General features: G+C 42.1%; 2 protein-coding genes across 2 annotated transcripts in view; both read right to left on the minus strand.

The window, feature by feature from the left end:
• Positions 1 to 3,836: 3,836 nt before the first annotated feature.
• Positions 3,837 to 4,970, minus strand: LOC108233814 (antimicrobial peptide NK-lysin-like). Its single transcript, XM_017412512.3, has 5 exons — positions 4,914 to 4,970; positions 4,751 to 4,836; positions 4,545 to 4,622; positions 4,298 to 4,452; positions 3,837 to 4,109 (listed from the first exon to the last, which is right to left on the minus strand). The coding sequence occupies exons 1-5, from the start codon at positions 4,960 to 4,962 to the stop codon at positions 4,034 to 4,036; spliced, it is 444 nt and encodes a 147-aa protein (XP_017268001.2). The 5' UTR covers positions 4,963 to 4,970; the 3' UTR covers positions 3,837 to 4,033.
• A 1,849-nt stretch (positions 4,971 to 6,819) lies between these two features.
• The window catches only part of tonsl (tonsoku-like, DNA repair protein), a 17,086-nt gene continuing 7,224 nt past the window's right edge, over positions 6,820 to 16,681 (minus strand). The window contains exons 11-28 of the mRNA XM_017411236.3: positions 16,060 to 16,252; positions 15,893 to 15,948; positions 14,829 to 14,918; positions 14,503 to 14,575; positions 14,260 to 14,423; positions 11,789 to 11,912; positions 11,455 to 11,690; positions 10,893 to 11,358; positions 10,620 to 10,819; positions 10,132 to 10,232; positions 9,884 to 10,040; positions 9,703 to 9,781; positions 9,313 to 9,620; positions 8,709 to 8,880; positions 8,404 to 8,579; positions 8,241 to 8,314; positions 7,931 to 8,064; positions 6,820 to 7,292 (exon numbers count right to left, since the gene is read on the minus strand). Coding sequence (XP_017266725.1) covers positions 7,087 to 7,292; positions 7,931 to 8,064; positions 8,241 to 8,314; positions 8,404 to 8,579; positions 8,709 to 8,880; positions 9,313 to 9,620; positions 9,703 to 9,781; positions 9,884 to 10,040; positions 10,132 to 10,232; positions 10,620 to 10,819; positions 10,893 to 11,358; positions 11,455 to 11,690; positions 11,789 to 11,912; positions 14,260 to 14,423; positions 14,503 to 14,575; positions 14,829 to 14,918; positions 15,893 to 15,948; positions 16,060 to 16,252 — 3,009 coding nt within the window. The 3' untranslated portion in view covers positions 6,820 to 7,086. The remainder of the gene's footprint in view (positions 7,293 to 7,930; positions 8,065 to 8,240; positions 8,315 to 8,403; positions 8,580 to 8,708; positions 8,881 to 9,312; positions 9,621 to 9,702; positions 9,782 to 9,883; positions 10,041 to 10,131; positions 10,233 to 10,619; positions 10,820 to 10,892; positions 11,359 to 11,454; positions 11,691 to 11,788; positions 11,913 to 14,259; positions 14,424 to 14,502; positions 14,576 to 14,828; positions 14,919 to 15,892; positions 15,949 to 16,059; positions 16,253 to 16,681) is intronic.

Here is a 16,681-nt window from a genome sequence, read left to right on the forward strand (position 1 = left end):
TCAACTGAGTGCTGTGTAATTATTTTTGCTGTGTTTTCTTCAATAAAATAGGTAGAAAAGTAGTAAAAAATGGGATTCGTACGTTCATTTTACCCGTCTTTTGTCTTCTTTTTATTTAACTAACTCATCAGTCACTCAGATATTTACTCCCCAAAATTATAAAGCCTAAAGAAATTCCAAACTTGTTGAGTTTTAATTGTTTTAATTTATAAATCAGGGAAGTTACATTAAAACTACGAACACCCTGATTACAGCTGCCATATTTTATCCTTTCTCTTGGCAACAAAATTCTGTCTAATCTCTCAGCTTTGACTGGTTTATAAAACAGAATGGTCTATTTTCAGTTGTTTAATCAGCAAGCAGTTTCCTCATTTTAGTTTTTAGTTTAACTATTGTTACATTTATCTTCTATTGACCTTTTAATACTTTTATCTGCCCTTTTGGTACTTTTAGTTTTTACCCAGTAATCAATACTTTTAGCTTCTGGCCGACCTTATGACACTTTCAGCTAACCTTTTGCTACTTTTAACTTCCACCCAACATTTTGCTATTTTTAGCCACCTTTTTAGCTCGTATTCTGCTTCTTTTAGCTTCAACAACTCAGTTTCAGCTTCTTCATCAAGTTTCAACAAAGGTATTCGTCACATGGCATCATCCTGTTTTTTCACAAAACATGCATTTTCTCCAGTTTGCATGAAGCCGATGCAGCCGACTGACTGTAGAAAAACACAACAATGAATAAAACTCAGTCAGTTTCACAGATATGGAGCTGAGGTTTAGTGTGGTAGTAGCTGAGAGCATAACAGTTTCAGGGTTTAAGTTCTGTTGTTTTTTAGCTTTACTTTTTTATTGCCTTTGTAATATCTGTTGTTGTGAAGCTTCGTCTGTCTCAAATAACATAATTTTTCACATGATAAGATCAGTCAGTCTCCTCCAAAGTGTTAAACGTTTGGTTATCTGCCATCACACGTTACTACTGATGCAGCTGCGGTCACATTAGTTTGAGTTTGTCCGCTTGCTCATCAGAGTTTAGAGGAACTGATGAGGAAATGTCGGCTGTGTTTTTGTACCAACACTTTGAATAAAGAGAACAAAAGGAGAAACGCTTATGCTCTTTAAGAGAAACATGCGAATGAGATCATTTTCTGTAAGGTTTGCGTAACAAAGAACTGATTCATGTAAATGTTGGCATGCTATTTATAGCATCCACAACTTACAGCCCCATAAAAACTACAATAAAACAGGTGAATTATTTAATTTTAGTTCAGTTTAATAGGTTTATTGTTCAGGTCCATTACTATATGCTGCAAGTTATCAATAATAATGCTGATGACTAGTTTACTATTTTGTTTATCACATGAAGGAGCCCAATGGTGACAGATATTTAGATAAAGAAGCTTTGAGGCATAAACCTCACACTTCCACCGTGATTAACAGAGTAAACAACTGTGAGTTCCTGCAGAGTGAATGTCTCATATCAGTAGTGTTGTTTGATGAAGAGACAATGCTACAAAAACCACAGTCAGATGCATGTTCTTTGTTAAAATATTAGAAATGTAAGTTTTGATAACCTCACTTTATCCTCATCTGCACTTTTACCATTTTCAACCCCTCTTTTGAAAGCATGATGGATGCAGAGAAGACAAAAAGCTGCATTAGACCAGTTTCTGTTAGAAACACACATTCAGATGCTTCAGCAGAAATACTTCTGTGAAAACCTGTTAAATTAACACTCAAACACAGGGTTTGCTCATGCCTCTCGTGTGGTTTCGGAAGATATTCAACAGAAAGACATTTACCAGCTGAATGCTCGGCCATTTCAGGGGTCAGGGGTCAATCGTTGTGAGGTTCGGTGCTTTAGTTTTGTTGAGTCATACGAGCTGATTTTTTTCAAGACTTGAACAGACAGGATGTTCAACTTTGAGTTTAATTGTAAAGTAACTAAAAAACAAAAGCTGGAAGCTGAAGCTGAGTAACAGCACAAGTGTAACTACAGCAGTGGTGAGGGGAAAAAAAGAGGATTTCAATAATTGTGATTAAAGCCAACAAATCACAGCCACAATCCCTTATTTTGCTGCAGTTTGTGTGATCATATAGCTTGTGTGCAGCTGCACATGCAAATGTCAGCTCCTCTGATTCAGCTCCTGCAATCAGAAACAAACAAACAAAAAAAAAACTCTCAGCAGGTTTCTGCAAAAGTCACAGCTGTTTACACATTTAAGTTTTGGTTTGTTTTCTTCTGGATGTGAACAACTGGGGGAAGAAAACCAACTAATTTTGATTTAGACTGTACTGATCTGAGGCTTGTGTGCAATGAAAACATAGATGCCAGAGAGTTTGTTTCAGTCCCAGTTATTATAGAGGAACTTTGCATTAATTGTTGTTTGGATCAGATGAAAGATGCTGAAGTCGTAGTTTGCAAAGAATAGATGAGGTTTCTGGGTGCAGTTCACACTCAAAGTGTGATCCTGTATTTACAGATTGCTTTTTAAAATAAAAAAAATACATCACACTGAATTAAATAAAACTTCGCTGCTTTAGTTTTGCAAGCAGGACTGCAGTTGTGGAAAAGAAAGGGGAAAACAGCTTTATCCTGCACCTCCAACACCTCATGCCTAATGTGTTTTATTCAGCTGTAACCCTTGTAAAATTAGAAGTTGTTGCATTTAAGTGTTCAGAAAATTAATTTTAAATTCACCAGGCAACGTTGGGCTTTATAAAAGGTGTGATTATAAAAGCCCCATCAGTTTCATGTGGTTACCTGTCTCTGTGACTGGTTAGTCACAGAGACAGGTAACCACATAACACCTACATGAAACAAAACAACGTTTATCGAACAAAATGTTAGCTTTGTTTTCATTTCTTTATTTGAATCAATATAAAAATACCAAAGATACAACATGAAAAAGGATTTTAGCTCCAACAACAGCTGTTGGCTAAAGTGTGATGCATCGCTCAGATCTTTGCTATTATTTCTTAAAGAAAAACATGATTTTCTTTAATAAATAATATGGTGAATAGATCTGATGTGTCTTTTGTTCTTATTTGTCTTCAAATGACCTTCGGGAAGCCTGATCAAGATCACATTGAAAGATTACAAAAAGGTCTAGCGTCTTGCAGGGAAAACATAAAACAAATAGGTGCGGTTTTAAACTTTCTCATAGTAATATAAATACCAAAGGTGCTAAATGGGGGTGGGAGGGAATGCTTAAGAAATGCAACACCCCATAGTTAAAAAAAGAAAAAATGTGTGAGAAATGTAGCATCAGACGGAAACAAGATTTAAAAAGACCCCAAAAGAAAAACTGGAAACAGGGTCCATGACCTCAGGTCTTGGTCGTCATCATCGTCACTCCTCTGCTGCTTTGCAAGGAAAAAACTTGTATTATTTAGTGTTTCTGTCTCAAATAGTCGCCTAATGTTTCACTGCAGATAGTTGTTGAGTCATGTGTGTATCTGAAAGACTGAAGAGGAGAGGGGTTAGAGAATCCACTTTAAAGATGCGCCAAAATGACTCATAATTCAAAGTAAATTTTAACAGCTAACACCCCCCCCCCCCCCTTTCCTACCATCTTTAGCCCCTGATAACTTCTAGTTGTGGCGGCCATCTTAGATTAAGTTCAAAGAGCAAATCAGCTGGAGATCAGCAGCTTTCTGTGAGTTTTTATTAGAATTTGTCCAGTGGTTCATGATATATTCAATAATTAAAATAGTCTTTTTAGTAAATGATTCAACATATTTCTGTAACTTTTCTAAACAAGTGAAGACAAAAAGAGACTTTAAAAGCCAATGATTGCTCTGCAAAGTTTATTTAGAGAATAAAAAGGAAGCACAGGGTTTGTCTTTAACAGCTGGGTCACAAATACAACAAAGCTAACAGGAAAAACAGCAACTTAAAAATGCTTGTCCTCATTCATTCTATATTTTGAATTGCTGATGGTTAAAAGGTCTTTCACAGCTGCATAACAAAGTTATTTTTTTAATTTATTTTTATCAATAATATGCTGTAATATTTTGCTCTGTCCATCTGATGTCAGGCCAGATCATTAATCTCAATGCGGTACAGATATTCTTTGTTTGGAGGGAAGAACAGGTCAAACTCTTTGGACCTAAAAATAAAAAAGAGAGAAAAACAAATATAACTGTAATGATATTGACTTCTGAATAAAATGAAGAGTCCAAGGCAGCTGAGTCATGACATGAATATGCATCAAATCAAAATGACACTGAAGAGTTAAATATATTTTAGATTAGCTTTAGTTTAATTTGTGCATTTTATTTTGAAATCTGTACTCACTTGCATGCTCTTGTTTTGATACATATCGTTCTCACTCCATCATCAGTTAGCAGCTCCTTGACCAGCTCCCTGAGGTGGCTGTCCACAAAGCTGTGGCACTTCTTCTTCAGGGGTCCAGCTCCATCACAGACGTTCTTCAAAACTTGGGTCACTTTCTGCAGGAGTAGACACAACATCACTGCTCTCTCTAGTCCTTCTGTGGCTCCATTTCTGCCTGTTCTTTTTAATTATGATTATTATTATTTACCTCTGCAGTGGCATTTGGTCCAATCATTTTCTTCACTCTTTTTAAGGCCCACTGGCACGCCTTGCAAACCACTGAAAACTATTAAATAAAGAGTTTATTTAGTTTGTGAGCTTCTTGCTGCTCAAAGGTTTTATTAAATGTAATTTAATGATGAACAGCAGACTATATGTAAGAGTAACTTTAGTTTTTGGAGTCTGTCACATTACCCCTTCCGCCTTTGTGGAGCCTTCCATTAATGACGCCTCCTCATCATCAATGCTGACCTCGAAGCTTCTCCCTTGCACCATCCAGACTGCGAGGAACGAAAAAGAGCCGATTAATGTTCGAACATAAGTGATGAAAACAGGGTGTTAGGGACCACAGCCTCACCTGAACATGTGACCAGGATGCACAGGAGGAGAAGTGAGGAGGAATCCATCGCTGGCTGGAGAACTTCCCCTGAGAGTGAAGTGAAGTGGTCGTGATGAGAGCTTTTATAGCCCGTAGAGGTGAGGGGGTGGGAGTGGTGGTCACAGGGCAGCCCACAATCCAAACAACACCTGATATGAACTGTGATCTGTTCTCGTTAATCTGCTCGCTCTTATAGACGGAAACCACGGGTTGACTTTTAGCCACAAGTCTGCAGAAAGGTCATTTAATCAGTCTGTCATCTGAGTGCAGACAAATGTCTTTTAAGGAGAAACTAAAAGTCTTCTCCTCACTTTTTTTACTCTCCCCGACTAGTAAAACTAATGGAATAACACATAACTGGTCAAGATTATTTTCTTAGGTATTTTACCTGATGTATGAAGTGATTTTTTTTGTGCCATCGAGGTGAGCGTGCAGTGAGACTGACGTGTGTAAAGTTGTCTCGAGTTGGAGTTGTCACAAAAAGCAGTCGTGTAATCAAGTCCCACTCCTATCTCCAGTTCCTCTTTTAGGTTTCAATACCTGCGTTTCTCCTGGTCACAATAACATTCTTAGTCATAAAAAAATGAAATTGCAACTGGAATTATGGATCTTAAACAGCATTTTCTACTTGTAAACATCTTTAATTTTAATTATGACTGTAAAAAAGTTATTGTGTCCAGGAGAAATGCTATCATTGAAACCTAAAAGAGTAAAACCAGAAACAGAAATATGATTTGATCATACTTTGATGGTAAACAACCTGATAAATGTTGCAGCAACTCCAACAAGCAGACAGAGCTGTGCACACATGACCCGTTGGCTCAAATGGATGTGTGTGTGTGAGAGAGAGAGAGTTGAGCAAACGACTCATTATTGTTCACTCAAACTAACATGCACGCTCAGTCTCGTTGCACACAAGGCACAAAAAACACTCCATAACAGACCAACGTATTCTGTGTCACATCAGGACTTTTTAAAGTTTCCGCTCGAAAAATAATTGTAAGGTAATAATTGTGAAATAAGATCAAGAGATCAAAAGGTCAGGAAGTGACACTTCAAGACCACAAGCAGATAAGTAAGACACACAAACAGCTTTATATTTTTTATCTCAAGTACCATCTCTGTAAATAAAGGCAGCAGTAGACGCTTATAGCCATATCTGACATATCTGAGCAAAAAGACAAAACCTCTAATTCTAACCACATCTGAAGGGTGCAGTTCAACATGCGTTTGCTGAGAACTACACCACGCGTACTGCAGTCCTGACTCTTCCTTTGCCTCCCAACAACTGAACACAAATTAGAGCAGATTTCTTTGTTTTTTGCACCATTTGTTGCTATCAGGTCCTACAGATGTGTCACACGTTTAACCCATCTTGAATGGACACTAGGGAAGTGTGTTTAGAGCCAAGGCTATAATTTGATGGAACCACTCATCTTTTTTTTCAGCTGTTGTGAGGCAGAGTGTTATGGAAGTGGGTTCATGTATTGGATGTTTCTCAGGTCGGAGCCTCACCTGTAATGACTGCAACCATTGAGCAGCCTGTTCGAATGAGCCACACCCTTCACCTGGAGAGAGGGGCTTTGCTCCCTCCTGTCTCAGGCTGCCTGGGTGCAGCTTGGCTGTCTGTTTCCCTCAGTTACTTATGTTAGACTTTAATAAAGTCTGTTTAGTTTAACTCCACTTGTTCCCGTGTGCTGCTCATTGTGTTGCATCCATTTGAGCCAATGGGTCGTAACGTAACGGTGGCTCGTCCCAGATGGGCTTTGAAATAGAAGCGTTAGAACTATTTATTTCAAGGTGGCAGGGTGAGAGAGAAGATATGGAAGCTTTTCTGTTGACAGTTATCAAACAAAATGAAGAAAGAAGCAGGTCAGAAACTAAATTAAGACTCTTAATTGTTTGTTTTTATTCAAATCGCAGTTATTCAGTGGGTTTTTCAAGCTTTGCACACATTTACACAAAAGATCTGATAAAATCCGTGAGTTATTTACAGAGGATATGAAGACGCAGCTCGCCGTAAAGCGTACTCTCTTTCCTTCTGTGTCGCTTTGCGCTTCGTTTGAAACTAACGGCACCTTTAATACAAGTGTTAGCTCAAAACTGCGTCGGCGAGGAAGATGCAGGAGACAGGAAGCTGCGAGGACGAAGCTCACGAGGAGGCAGCGACGGCAGCGGAGAGCAGGAACTTGGCGTTTCGGTTCAGGAGGTGTCCGTCCGGGCGACTCGTGCCCCAGATCTGGTTCAGGGCGTCTCGGTCCAGTTTGTTCAGGCTCTGGGAGCAAAGCCGGAGGTCCTTGACCAGCTCTGACAAACCAGCCAGCGCCTCCCGGTCCCAGGGGCCACACACCTGACAACCTGATGATGAAACAAACGGAAATTTACAGATTTTAATGGGGAGATTTCTGCTGCCTTTTCCTTTCCTGAACCCATTTGGTGTCCAAAACTCCTCATTTCAACATTTACCTAAGGTTTACATCACTCTTTAGGATTTAGAAATACGCTGCAACTAATAACACCTTGTAAAGTATTTGAGCAAAAGCAGAATCGTGGAGCATTTTTAATATTTTTTTCCTGTTAGATTTTACAGAAAAAAACAAATATTAAAGCTGACTTTTACACCAAAGCCGAGAAAACTTTTTAACCCTGAAATAAAAGACGTAATTACTTAAAATCTTTAAACCTTAAAACAAGTTTGAAGAAAACATCACGCCAGGAGAGTCCTTGAATTTTTTGAGGATTTCAGAAGTTTAATAAATTATGGAAATTATGGATAAAATTTTTTAGTTTTTTTTTTTTTATTGTCTCTAAATAGCAAAAAGGATTTGTTTTAGTTTTAATAATTGACTCAGCAGGCTTCTGCCTACAGTCAAAAATATACATGGGGACAGAAACAACAATAAAACATTTATAAGAGACCGAATTTGTATACAGCTTGTTTTGTCATTATTTGATGAAGAAACTACGAGGTATATCTGTACGTGCTGAACACATACCCTGCAGGTTTAACAGCGTTAGTGATCGGGAAGTCTCCCTCATGGACATCAGGATGCTTTGGAGTCCCACCGAGGTCACAGACGGGTTTCCTGACAGGTTCAGACTCACCAGCGTTGGACAGAGCGGCAGGCACCTGAGGACACGGACGAAGATAAACAGCTGCAGAGGCGAATGGAAGAAAACAGGCAGGCACTCCAAACGAAACGGGGAAAAATGTGTCTTTGGAGGTGGCACAAGAATGCCATATCCCATCGTGGGATCAATAAAGTTTTACCTTATCTTATAATCTGGCAGAAAGAAAATACAAACCTGGCCAAGACGGCGACGCTGCCGTCCGTCAGCTCGTTTGCTGCCAGACTCAGGTGAGCCAGAGAACACTCCTCCTACAAAAGACAAAAAAATAATAACTTGGCTGTGAAACCAAACTGTCCATAAAGTGGATGTTAATGATAAACCCCGCGTATGTGGGCACCTGCGACAGGACTTTGGTGAGGTGTTCCAGCGCCAGGTGATCAGCAGGACCCCTCCGGACGGCGGACAGGTCCAGGTGTGTGAGGCAGTGGAGGGGCAGAGTCTTCAAGACCAGCTCAAAACCGGTGGAGCCCAGTGCATTGTGGGACAGGGACACTGATTTCAGGTGGCCCTGTCCTGGGAGAGCGAACAATACTCCGACTGTAAACACGCTGGGCTTTTTTGTTTTAGTTTTCTTAATTCAGACGCCAATAAGCCTCTATTTACTGAAAACTAGACGAAGGTTGGAAAGAGAAAAAAAAACACCTGTCAGAGAGCAGGCGAGCAGCAGGCGGTGCTGCTGCAGGAAACGGGCCGTGAGACCACAGGCCCGCAGAGACAGCTTACGGAGCAGAGGACAGCAGGACAGCAGGCAGGACAGCGACTCGGACACGGAGTCCCCCAGAGGGTTCAGGCTAAGGTCGAGCTCCTCCAGGCACTGAGAGGTGGAAACGAGAAACAATTCACCATCAGTTCAATTCAGACTGAGTTTTATGTTTGATAGGAAGGAATGATGATCACTGTCACAACAAACTGACAGAGTTACCAATCAATTACTTTGTTTATAGATCTCCATCAGCTTTTAGGGCTCTAAAGGTAAGCTTTTAATGCCAATAAATCTAACAAGGAGACAGCAGAATAGTTAAGCAGGGGGGTAATGTGTAGCTGCAGTGTTTGGAGGCAGCATTTTCAGCCGGATCTAACAGGAAAGTGTGCAAAGTGTTTGGTTTGTAAAACAAAACTTCATTGAAAAATTAAACTTAACCACAAGTCTGTCAAGGACTTTACGTAGCAGCAATTATTTATTTTTGTATAAAGTAATCTCTAAAATCATGGCTGTAACCAGGTGGGACAGAAACTGGTGATTCACCGGGAACGCGGGACGGCTCTGTCCCTTCAGAGCGTTCACGGCCTTCTCCAGACCATCCCCCGTGACGCAGTTGGCCGACACGTCCAGCAGCCGAAGCCGAGGCATGGTGATCGTCGCGGCGACCAGCTCGGGGAGCAGGTCGTCCGGGAGCCGGTTGCCGGAGACGCGCAGCTCGGTGAGGGTGGCCTGGAGCTTGAGGGCGCGCAGGAGTGGGCTGAGGCAGGGGGGGCCCAAACCGAGGCTGCACACCGACACGGAGGAGCTGCCGTCCTGGACCTCGCACAGCCGCGTGACGCGTTTGTTCTCGTCTGCAGAGAGGAGGAGGCGCGGCCCGTCACAAGAGCAACAAGATGGGGAAAAAAGATGTGACGGTTTGTGTGCGGCGCTCACCCACGGCCAGGCTCTGACATGCCTTCTTGTAGCGCTCGGGGAGAGGCGGGAGATCCCAGGAGCAAACTTCAGCGAGAACCTGGAACGCAAGACCTGATGTTACATCTTTAAAAAAAGATCCGACAGAATCGAACCATTCTTTTTTGGATCCTTATCTCTCAGGGGGATGGTAAGTCCTCACCTCTTCATTGGTGTGCAGGACGGACAGCAGCAGGTCCTGCGGAGACAGCAGAGCGCCTTCCTTCTGCAGCGAGAGGCGAGGCAGGAGGCCACATTTCTGGTAGTAGCGCTGAGCGGCCTGCTCACACAGCCAGGACACCGTGCAGGAGTCTGCCTCGCTAAAACACAACGCAGAGGGACGCACGGCTCTTAGCCAGCCTTCAGATGTCACCCAAAAACTTTTTAACAGCTCAACGCTTGTAAGCCAACCTTTGTGGGACAGGGATGAGGAACACGTCTTCCTGCACTCTGACCCTCATTCGGATTGGTGGAGGAAGTGGCGTGGGCGCAACCGGAGCCTGAGCTGAAGGCTAGAAACACACAAACGAAACGGTGTGAGGCAAAACGACGCTTGTACGGGCGACTGCAGTAAAAAAGGAGTACAATAATAAAGCATAACCTCATAAATGAAGCATTTACTCCAGAGGTGAAATTTTCTTATAGAGCTGACAGACGTGACATTTTTAGACAGATCTGTGATAAACAACACACACGTCTTTGATTTTCTAAATTAAAAATATATTTACCGTTTCAAAGAATAAAAAGGAAGACTTTGCACCTAAAAACACCAAGTCTCTCAAACTTTGACACACAGATCAGTGCAGATTTATGAATGCCTATCACAGAGTCCAGTTAAAGGTGCGCTGCCGTCTGGATCGGTTCATTTGTAAACAAATGAAAAAACGGGTCCTTCTAACCTGAAAGTGCATTTGTGGAGGCGCGTCGGCTCTCATGTCGTCGTCTGTAGCGGTGGGACTGTGTGACCTGCTGACCTCCCGCCGGCCTAACCTCACCATCCCTGGCATCTGAGTCATTTTCACCTGATGGGGCCTCAGGGAGCCGTTCTTCCTCTGAGAGGGACCCCCACTGGACGAGGACGAGGAGCCCGCTGCAGAGCCTTGACAAAAAATATAACTTATAAACGTTAAATAAAGAAGGCGTGTAAAATAAAAATAACCAAGAGTCTTTACCCCGGCAGGACGTGTCTGAGTTGAACTGCTTGTTTTGACTTCTTGCAGCCGAAGATGGAGCAGCCTCCTCCTCCTCCTCGTTTCCCACTCGAAGCCTCCTCTTTTTCTTCGGCTGCGTCTCCCCCAAATCGTCGTCCAACCAGTCATCGGCCAGATACTCGTCCTCGGGAACCAGAGCGGATCTGCTGCTGGACGAACCAGCGGGGGTGCTGGAGAACGGAGGCTGCGAGAGACCCTGGAGGCGGGTTTTGGCGCTGCCCAAGCCGCGAATGGCGTCGTGGTACTCTTCTCGCCTGAACACAGACGGTGCGGCGCCCTCCCTGGCGCCTTCTCGGCTCGAGCCGGGGGCTACAGCAGGTTCCCGGTTTTGCGGGACGTCCCTTTGGCTCGGGTGTCTGGGACGGACAGGACGGAGAGGACTGACCGGACTGTCAGAGTCGCTGTCATCTGAGCTGCTGCTGGTCAACTGAAACACATGAATATAATCTATTAATAATCAGTTCAGCTCATCAGGACGAGTTTCACACAGAAAGTTTTTTTTTTTTTTTTTTTTAAACATTACCCCGTACAGAGCAGCAGCTGTCCTTCCTTTAGCTCTGCTCCTCTGTGAGGAGCCGTTTCTCTCCCGACGTCCGGGGCTGGTGGCTGTCCCCCGTGAGCCCCCGCCGTTCCTGGGCCACTCTTGGCTGGAGGAGCAGCCCCCTCCAGTGCCCGACGGCGTCTCCGAGTTCTCCGCGTCAAACAGCTGGCTGTCCTGCAGGCCGTCGAAAGGCTTGGCTGGCGCCGGAGCGGCAGGAACTGCCGTAGGCGAGAGAGAAGAAAGGGAAAAAATTTAAAATACAGCGTTTGCGCGACGGGGACAGACGCGACACGACGATGTGAAAAAAAAACCTCACCTCCTCCTGCCAGAGCCTTCCTCAGCAGCTTCTCTGTGATGACGCACTCCCGTCTGGTTTCCTCGTCCAGCTCTCTGCTGTACGTCCTCTGCCACTGACGCAGGGTGTCCATGGGAGTTTCACCCTGACAGAGGAGGGAACAGGGGTAAGACCGGTCAGTGACAAGCCCTCAGGAATGTTACCACACATATGTAACAAACAGATGTTTCTCCCTCCCTACATGCTTTAAAAAGCAAACATCTAGTCTTAATATCAGTCTACTTTATCTAGGTTTTAGACTTAAACAAAGTGCGGATAAACCCAACGTTTTGCCATTTCTATTAAACTAATTAAAAGGTCCAACATGCCTTGAATGAATGCATATCACCCGTCACCTTTCATGCTGGAGTTTTAGACTAAGATCATTTTATGTTGAGAAATGATGGAGTTGTAGCCGTTGTGGTCAATCCTTGAAATGACTGTCAGCCTTCACCACACAAAAGATTAGCTTAATATCTGTAAAATCGATTAAAATTAAGCTTTTTTTTCCTAATGTCACTCAGTTGTAGCGGCCATCTTGAACTGGATCGATTCCAAATGTTGATCAGTTTTAGATGTCCACTCACTGATAACCTTCTGAAAGTTTCATTAAAATCTACCCAATGGTTCATAAGACGTGTTGCTAACAGACAAATAGGGGTTTACTGCAACAGTTATTGATAAAGTTTTAAACAAAGACCTTGAGTGATTCGTTAGCGCTCGAAGTATGTGCTGGGAATCAGCATCAGCTACTACCACAACAAATTTTAGCTTAATATCGGTACAGCTGTCTGAGTGATGGCTATTTTCATGTTGGATAAGTTTGATTAGCTGTGGCGGCCATCTTTAATTGGATTGACTCTGAAGGTTAATCAGTTGTAGAGGTAAGTCCAGTGATCACTACCTGAGAGTCTTACTAAAATACAGCCAATGGCTCAAGAGATATTTCGCTAACAGACGCAGAAACAAGGGAAAGCGTAAGTTCAACACAGACGAGCCTCATGGGAAAAGTAAGGGCGTGCGTTTACACAGATAACACAGATTCAATATTCATCAATTTAAAAGCAAGTAAATCTGCTGCCCTGAAAATAAATCACGAACAGACACGTAGCTTTCAGACAAATGTGATATCGTCAGCTTTGGCAAAACTTTTTTGGCAGTGAACGTGTGAGGAGATCAAGTTTGACTTAAGTTTTCTCCCCAAGTTCAGGGAATAATCAGCCCCCCGCTGAGCGAGTCACTTAGGGAGTTAAAGCTCGAGAAAAAAGTAGCCTTGGTTACAGAAAAATAAAGTATTCACCGCACCGTAATACAGACAAAACGCCCGACAGTTTCCATGGAGACGTCTCAGTTTCTTGTTTTCATGCTTGGCCGAACTGCTTAACGACTATTATCACACAAGCCGCAGCGGCAGAATATAAAACACTTCTTATTTTCATAATTACAAACTAAACCGAACGACAAGGAAAAAAAAAAAAAAAAGGCCTTCCTGCCCACCGCAGCAGCCGTATCATTTGGCTTTCTTCTGACGCTTCAATCTTATTTTTCTCCCTTTCATATAATAATACGCTGGAAAAGTTTAATTAGTGTCATTCAGATCAAGGAGAAACTGAAACTCGAGGAGAAAACTGCAGCACAATAAATAATTACAGAGCTCCCAAACAATAAGATAAACTATAAACCGTGTGGCTCAAACTAATCACTTATAGAGAAGTAAAAAAAGATTATTAGGAGTTCGATCTGTTGTTAAATCCTTATTTTCTATGACATGTTGGTTGAATATGTGAACACGGAGAAAAGCATCATGTTAATGGAGGATTTTAAAGCTGAAATAGTCAAAAAAATTCATTTCCATGAAGCTTTTTCTGTTAAATATCTGAATGATTTTTGCTTTAAAGTCTAAAACAAAACTTATACACCAGCAAATTTGCAGTTGGAAAGAAATAAAAGGAAATGACATGGGAGATTATATGAAATTATTCTCTATAGTGGTTATAAAACTGCAAAGACAAGAACTTCTAGTGTCATTGAATGTTATTTTTTTCCCTTTTCTAACATTGAAACGTGTTAATATTTTAAGTAAAATTAAGTGTTTCATGACATATTTCCTTTTATTTGAATATAATCTGAAAGGTAAGGTAGCTTTAAACACAAAAATCACAATAAAAAGGTCCATTTTGGATGATGAAGTAGAGAAGTTGGAGTTTTTATACCCCGTGTTTCTGCTTTTTAGGTTTCTGACATTCGGCTTCAGAAAGCGTGTGAGAGTTAAAGGAGTGGAAGAGGATTTATTTGACTTCTAAGCTCACGCGATTAAATTATTCAACTAAAATAGAAAGAAGCATCGCGTCTCTGGGAGCTCATTAAACAGCCAGAAAATCCAACGTTAGTTTTTTTATTTGTTTTTTTTTTTTTAACTCCCCGTTTGTAACCGTTCAAACCCAGACACGCACCTTGGAGTTGCGGAGTGTGACGGAAGCCCCCCGTTCCACCACCAGCCTCGCCACTTGCAAATGGCCGCAGGCGAGGGCGTCGTGCAGAGGGGTCACGCCCTGACACAGGGGCCCGCCGGGGTCGTTGATGTTGGCGCCGCGCTCCAGCAGCAGGGCCACCGCGTCTGCACCACAGCAGAGACACACCATGCGGCGAAACGCCAAGGGGCGAACGTTCAGGAGCACAATCTGAGACCCGCTTACCGTAGTGGCCGTGGTTGCAGGCCTCGTGGAGGGGGGTCCAGCCGCAGTAGTCCCGGGGGTTCACTGGGTGACCCTGACACACACACACACACACACACCAAGCTGCTTCAGCTCGTCTCGCCGCATAGGCTCACGAAGATCACTCGTAATAAAAGATTCACAGCCGATCTCTCCTCAAGAGATTAAATCAGACGATGTTTTTAATCTGATAAATATTTAACCGAGCCCAACGTGCTTCTTTTGTTGCTGGATTTCTGCTCACGTCGGCGCAGGAACTCTGAGGGTTCTCAAACCCATCATTTTAGGGAGTTTTAATCCTGTCTCACCTGCTCCACCAGGTACTGGACCTGCCTGAGGTTTCCATCGATGCACGCTCTGTGGAGGGACGTCTCGCCCTTTTCGTTCCGCTTGTTCCACTGAACCGGGGAGACACACACCAGCAGGACAAAACGTGTTAAACATTTAGGACCCGAGATAAAGAATACATCAAGTAGAGAGAAATAAAACATTGTCTGTGAGAGTACAGAGTGAGAGCTGAACGAGCTGCTGAAATGTGTTTAAAACAAGCAGAAAACCAGCAAAACAGTAGCTGTAAGCTAATTTAACGAAACCTGATCTAAAACTTAAAATTAGCAAACTGTAGCTAAAAGCTGTGCAGCTAAAAGTTTAAATTAGCAAAACTGAAAACAAGACCTAAAATAAGCCAAACTAGCTAAAAGCTTGCAAAAGTAAAAATGTAGCTAACTGCTAAATGTAGCTACACTGCAGCTAAAAGCTAAAAGCTAAAAATGAATAAAACCATAGCTAAATGTTAAAATTAGCAAAAGCCCAGCTAAAAGCTATAATAAACAAAAAGTATCTAAAGGTTAATTTTACAGATCCTTATCAAAATAACTACAATTAGCAAACCATAGCTAAAAGCTAAATGTGGCCAAACTAACTTAATAAAGCAAAACCACAGCTAAAAACTTAAATTTGTAAAATCCACAGCTAAAATCTAAAATAAGCAAAAAGAAGCTAAAAATTTCTAAACTAGATAAAAGATAAACAGTACTTAAAAGCTAAAAATAGCAAAACTTACAAAAAAAACAACATAGCTAAAAGGAGCATTAAAAAATAAAGACAAAAGTTGAGCAAAGACCTTCAGAGACTGTTTTTGAAGGAAGTGAAGAGATCTCAATGTACTTCTATGGGGAAAACTTTTGTAAATAAATTTCTAAAAATTGAAAAGTTCAATAACTAAAAGTCCTAGCACACTGTTTGGGATTTAACCGATCATTTTAATTCATGGTTTAAAAACAGCACAAAGTCTGTAGAAGTGCTTTGATTTCAGAAAAGAAAACTTTGAACAGGAAGACATAATGTGTGACAGGAAAAAAAACAAACTCACCCTTCCTGTCTTTCTTCTTCCTGACACCATCTTGTCGTAACCCTCTAAATCCTCATCTAAAAAAAACACACACAAAAAAAAAAAAAAAAAAAAAAAAAAAAGACCATTCACCAGAGTCTATTTGTCTCTACTTTTCACTTCCTGCAGGTAAACGGAGCCCAGCCTACCGGAGTCAGAGAGAACCACGTCACTGTCCTCCAGAGGCTCGCTGTTCTCCTCTTCGTCCTCCTCCTCGCCGTCGCTCCCGTCTGGACGCCAGCCCTCGGCGGCGCACAGCTCCAGCAGCCTGGCCTCGGTGTCGCCTGCGTTTGGCGCGCCGCTGCGTCTCTGGGACGCCAGCCAGAGTCTCAGGGCTCGTTTCTGTGGGCGTCAAAGGCAGCTTTCATGTACAGCGTGTCGCCTGAGGGGCTGAACGACTAACTTTTACTTGATATAACGCCACAGATTCTGATTTGTTTGTTAGTTTAGTCATTAAAAGGCTGTGGTTTGAGAAACATAGTAGTGTTTTCTAGTATAGGTTTAATGAATCAGTTATTTGATTTTCTGATAAATTAAAATCATTTAGCTGGAATACTTAATTGTGTGAATGCTTTTAAGCATTCACACCATTGTTTTCCTGTTTCTCTTTATTATCTATTATTATTGTGTGAATGCTTTTAAGCATTCACACCATTGTTTTCCTGTTTCTCTTTATTATCTATTATTATCTATTATTATCTATTCTTTAACTATTCCGTACGTTTTTTGGCACCTATCTCCTTCCACAATTTTTCAGCTATTTCAACCGTT

Source organism: Kryptolebias marmoratus, linkage group LG10 (assembly GCF_001649575.2).
Source record: "Kryptolebias marmoratus isolate JLee-2015 linkage group LG10, ASM164957v2, whole genome shotgun sequence".
NCBI lineage: Eukaryota > Metazoa > Chordata > Actinopteri > Cyprinodontiformes > Rivulidae > Kryptolebias > Kryptolebias marmoratus.

Coding starts and splice junctions, on each gene's coding strand:
- LOC108233814 (XM_017412512.3), bottom strand. CDS start 4,962: ATGGATTCCTCCTCACTTCTCCTCCTGTGCATCCTGGTCACATGTTCA. Junction 4,837..4,913: donor CATCCTGGTCACATGTTCAG/GTGAGGCTGTGG, acceptor CGTTCCTCGCAG/TCTGGATGGTGCAAGGGAGA. Junction 4,623..4,750: donor GCTCCACAAAGGCGGAAGGG/GTAATGTGACAG, acceptor TTTATTTAATAG/TTTTCAGTGGTTTGCAAGGC.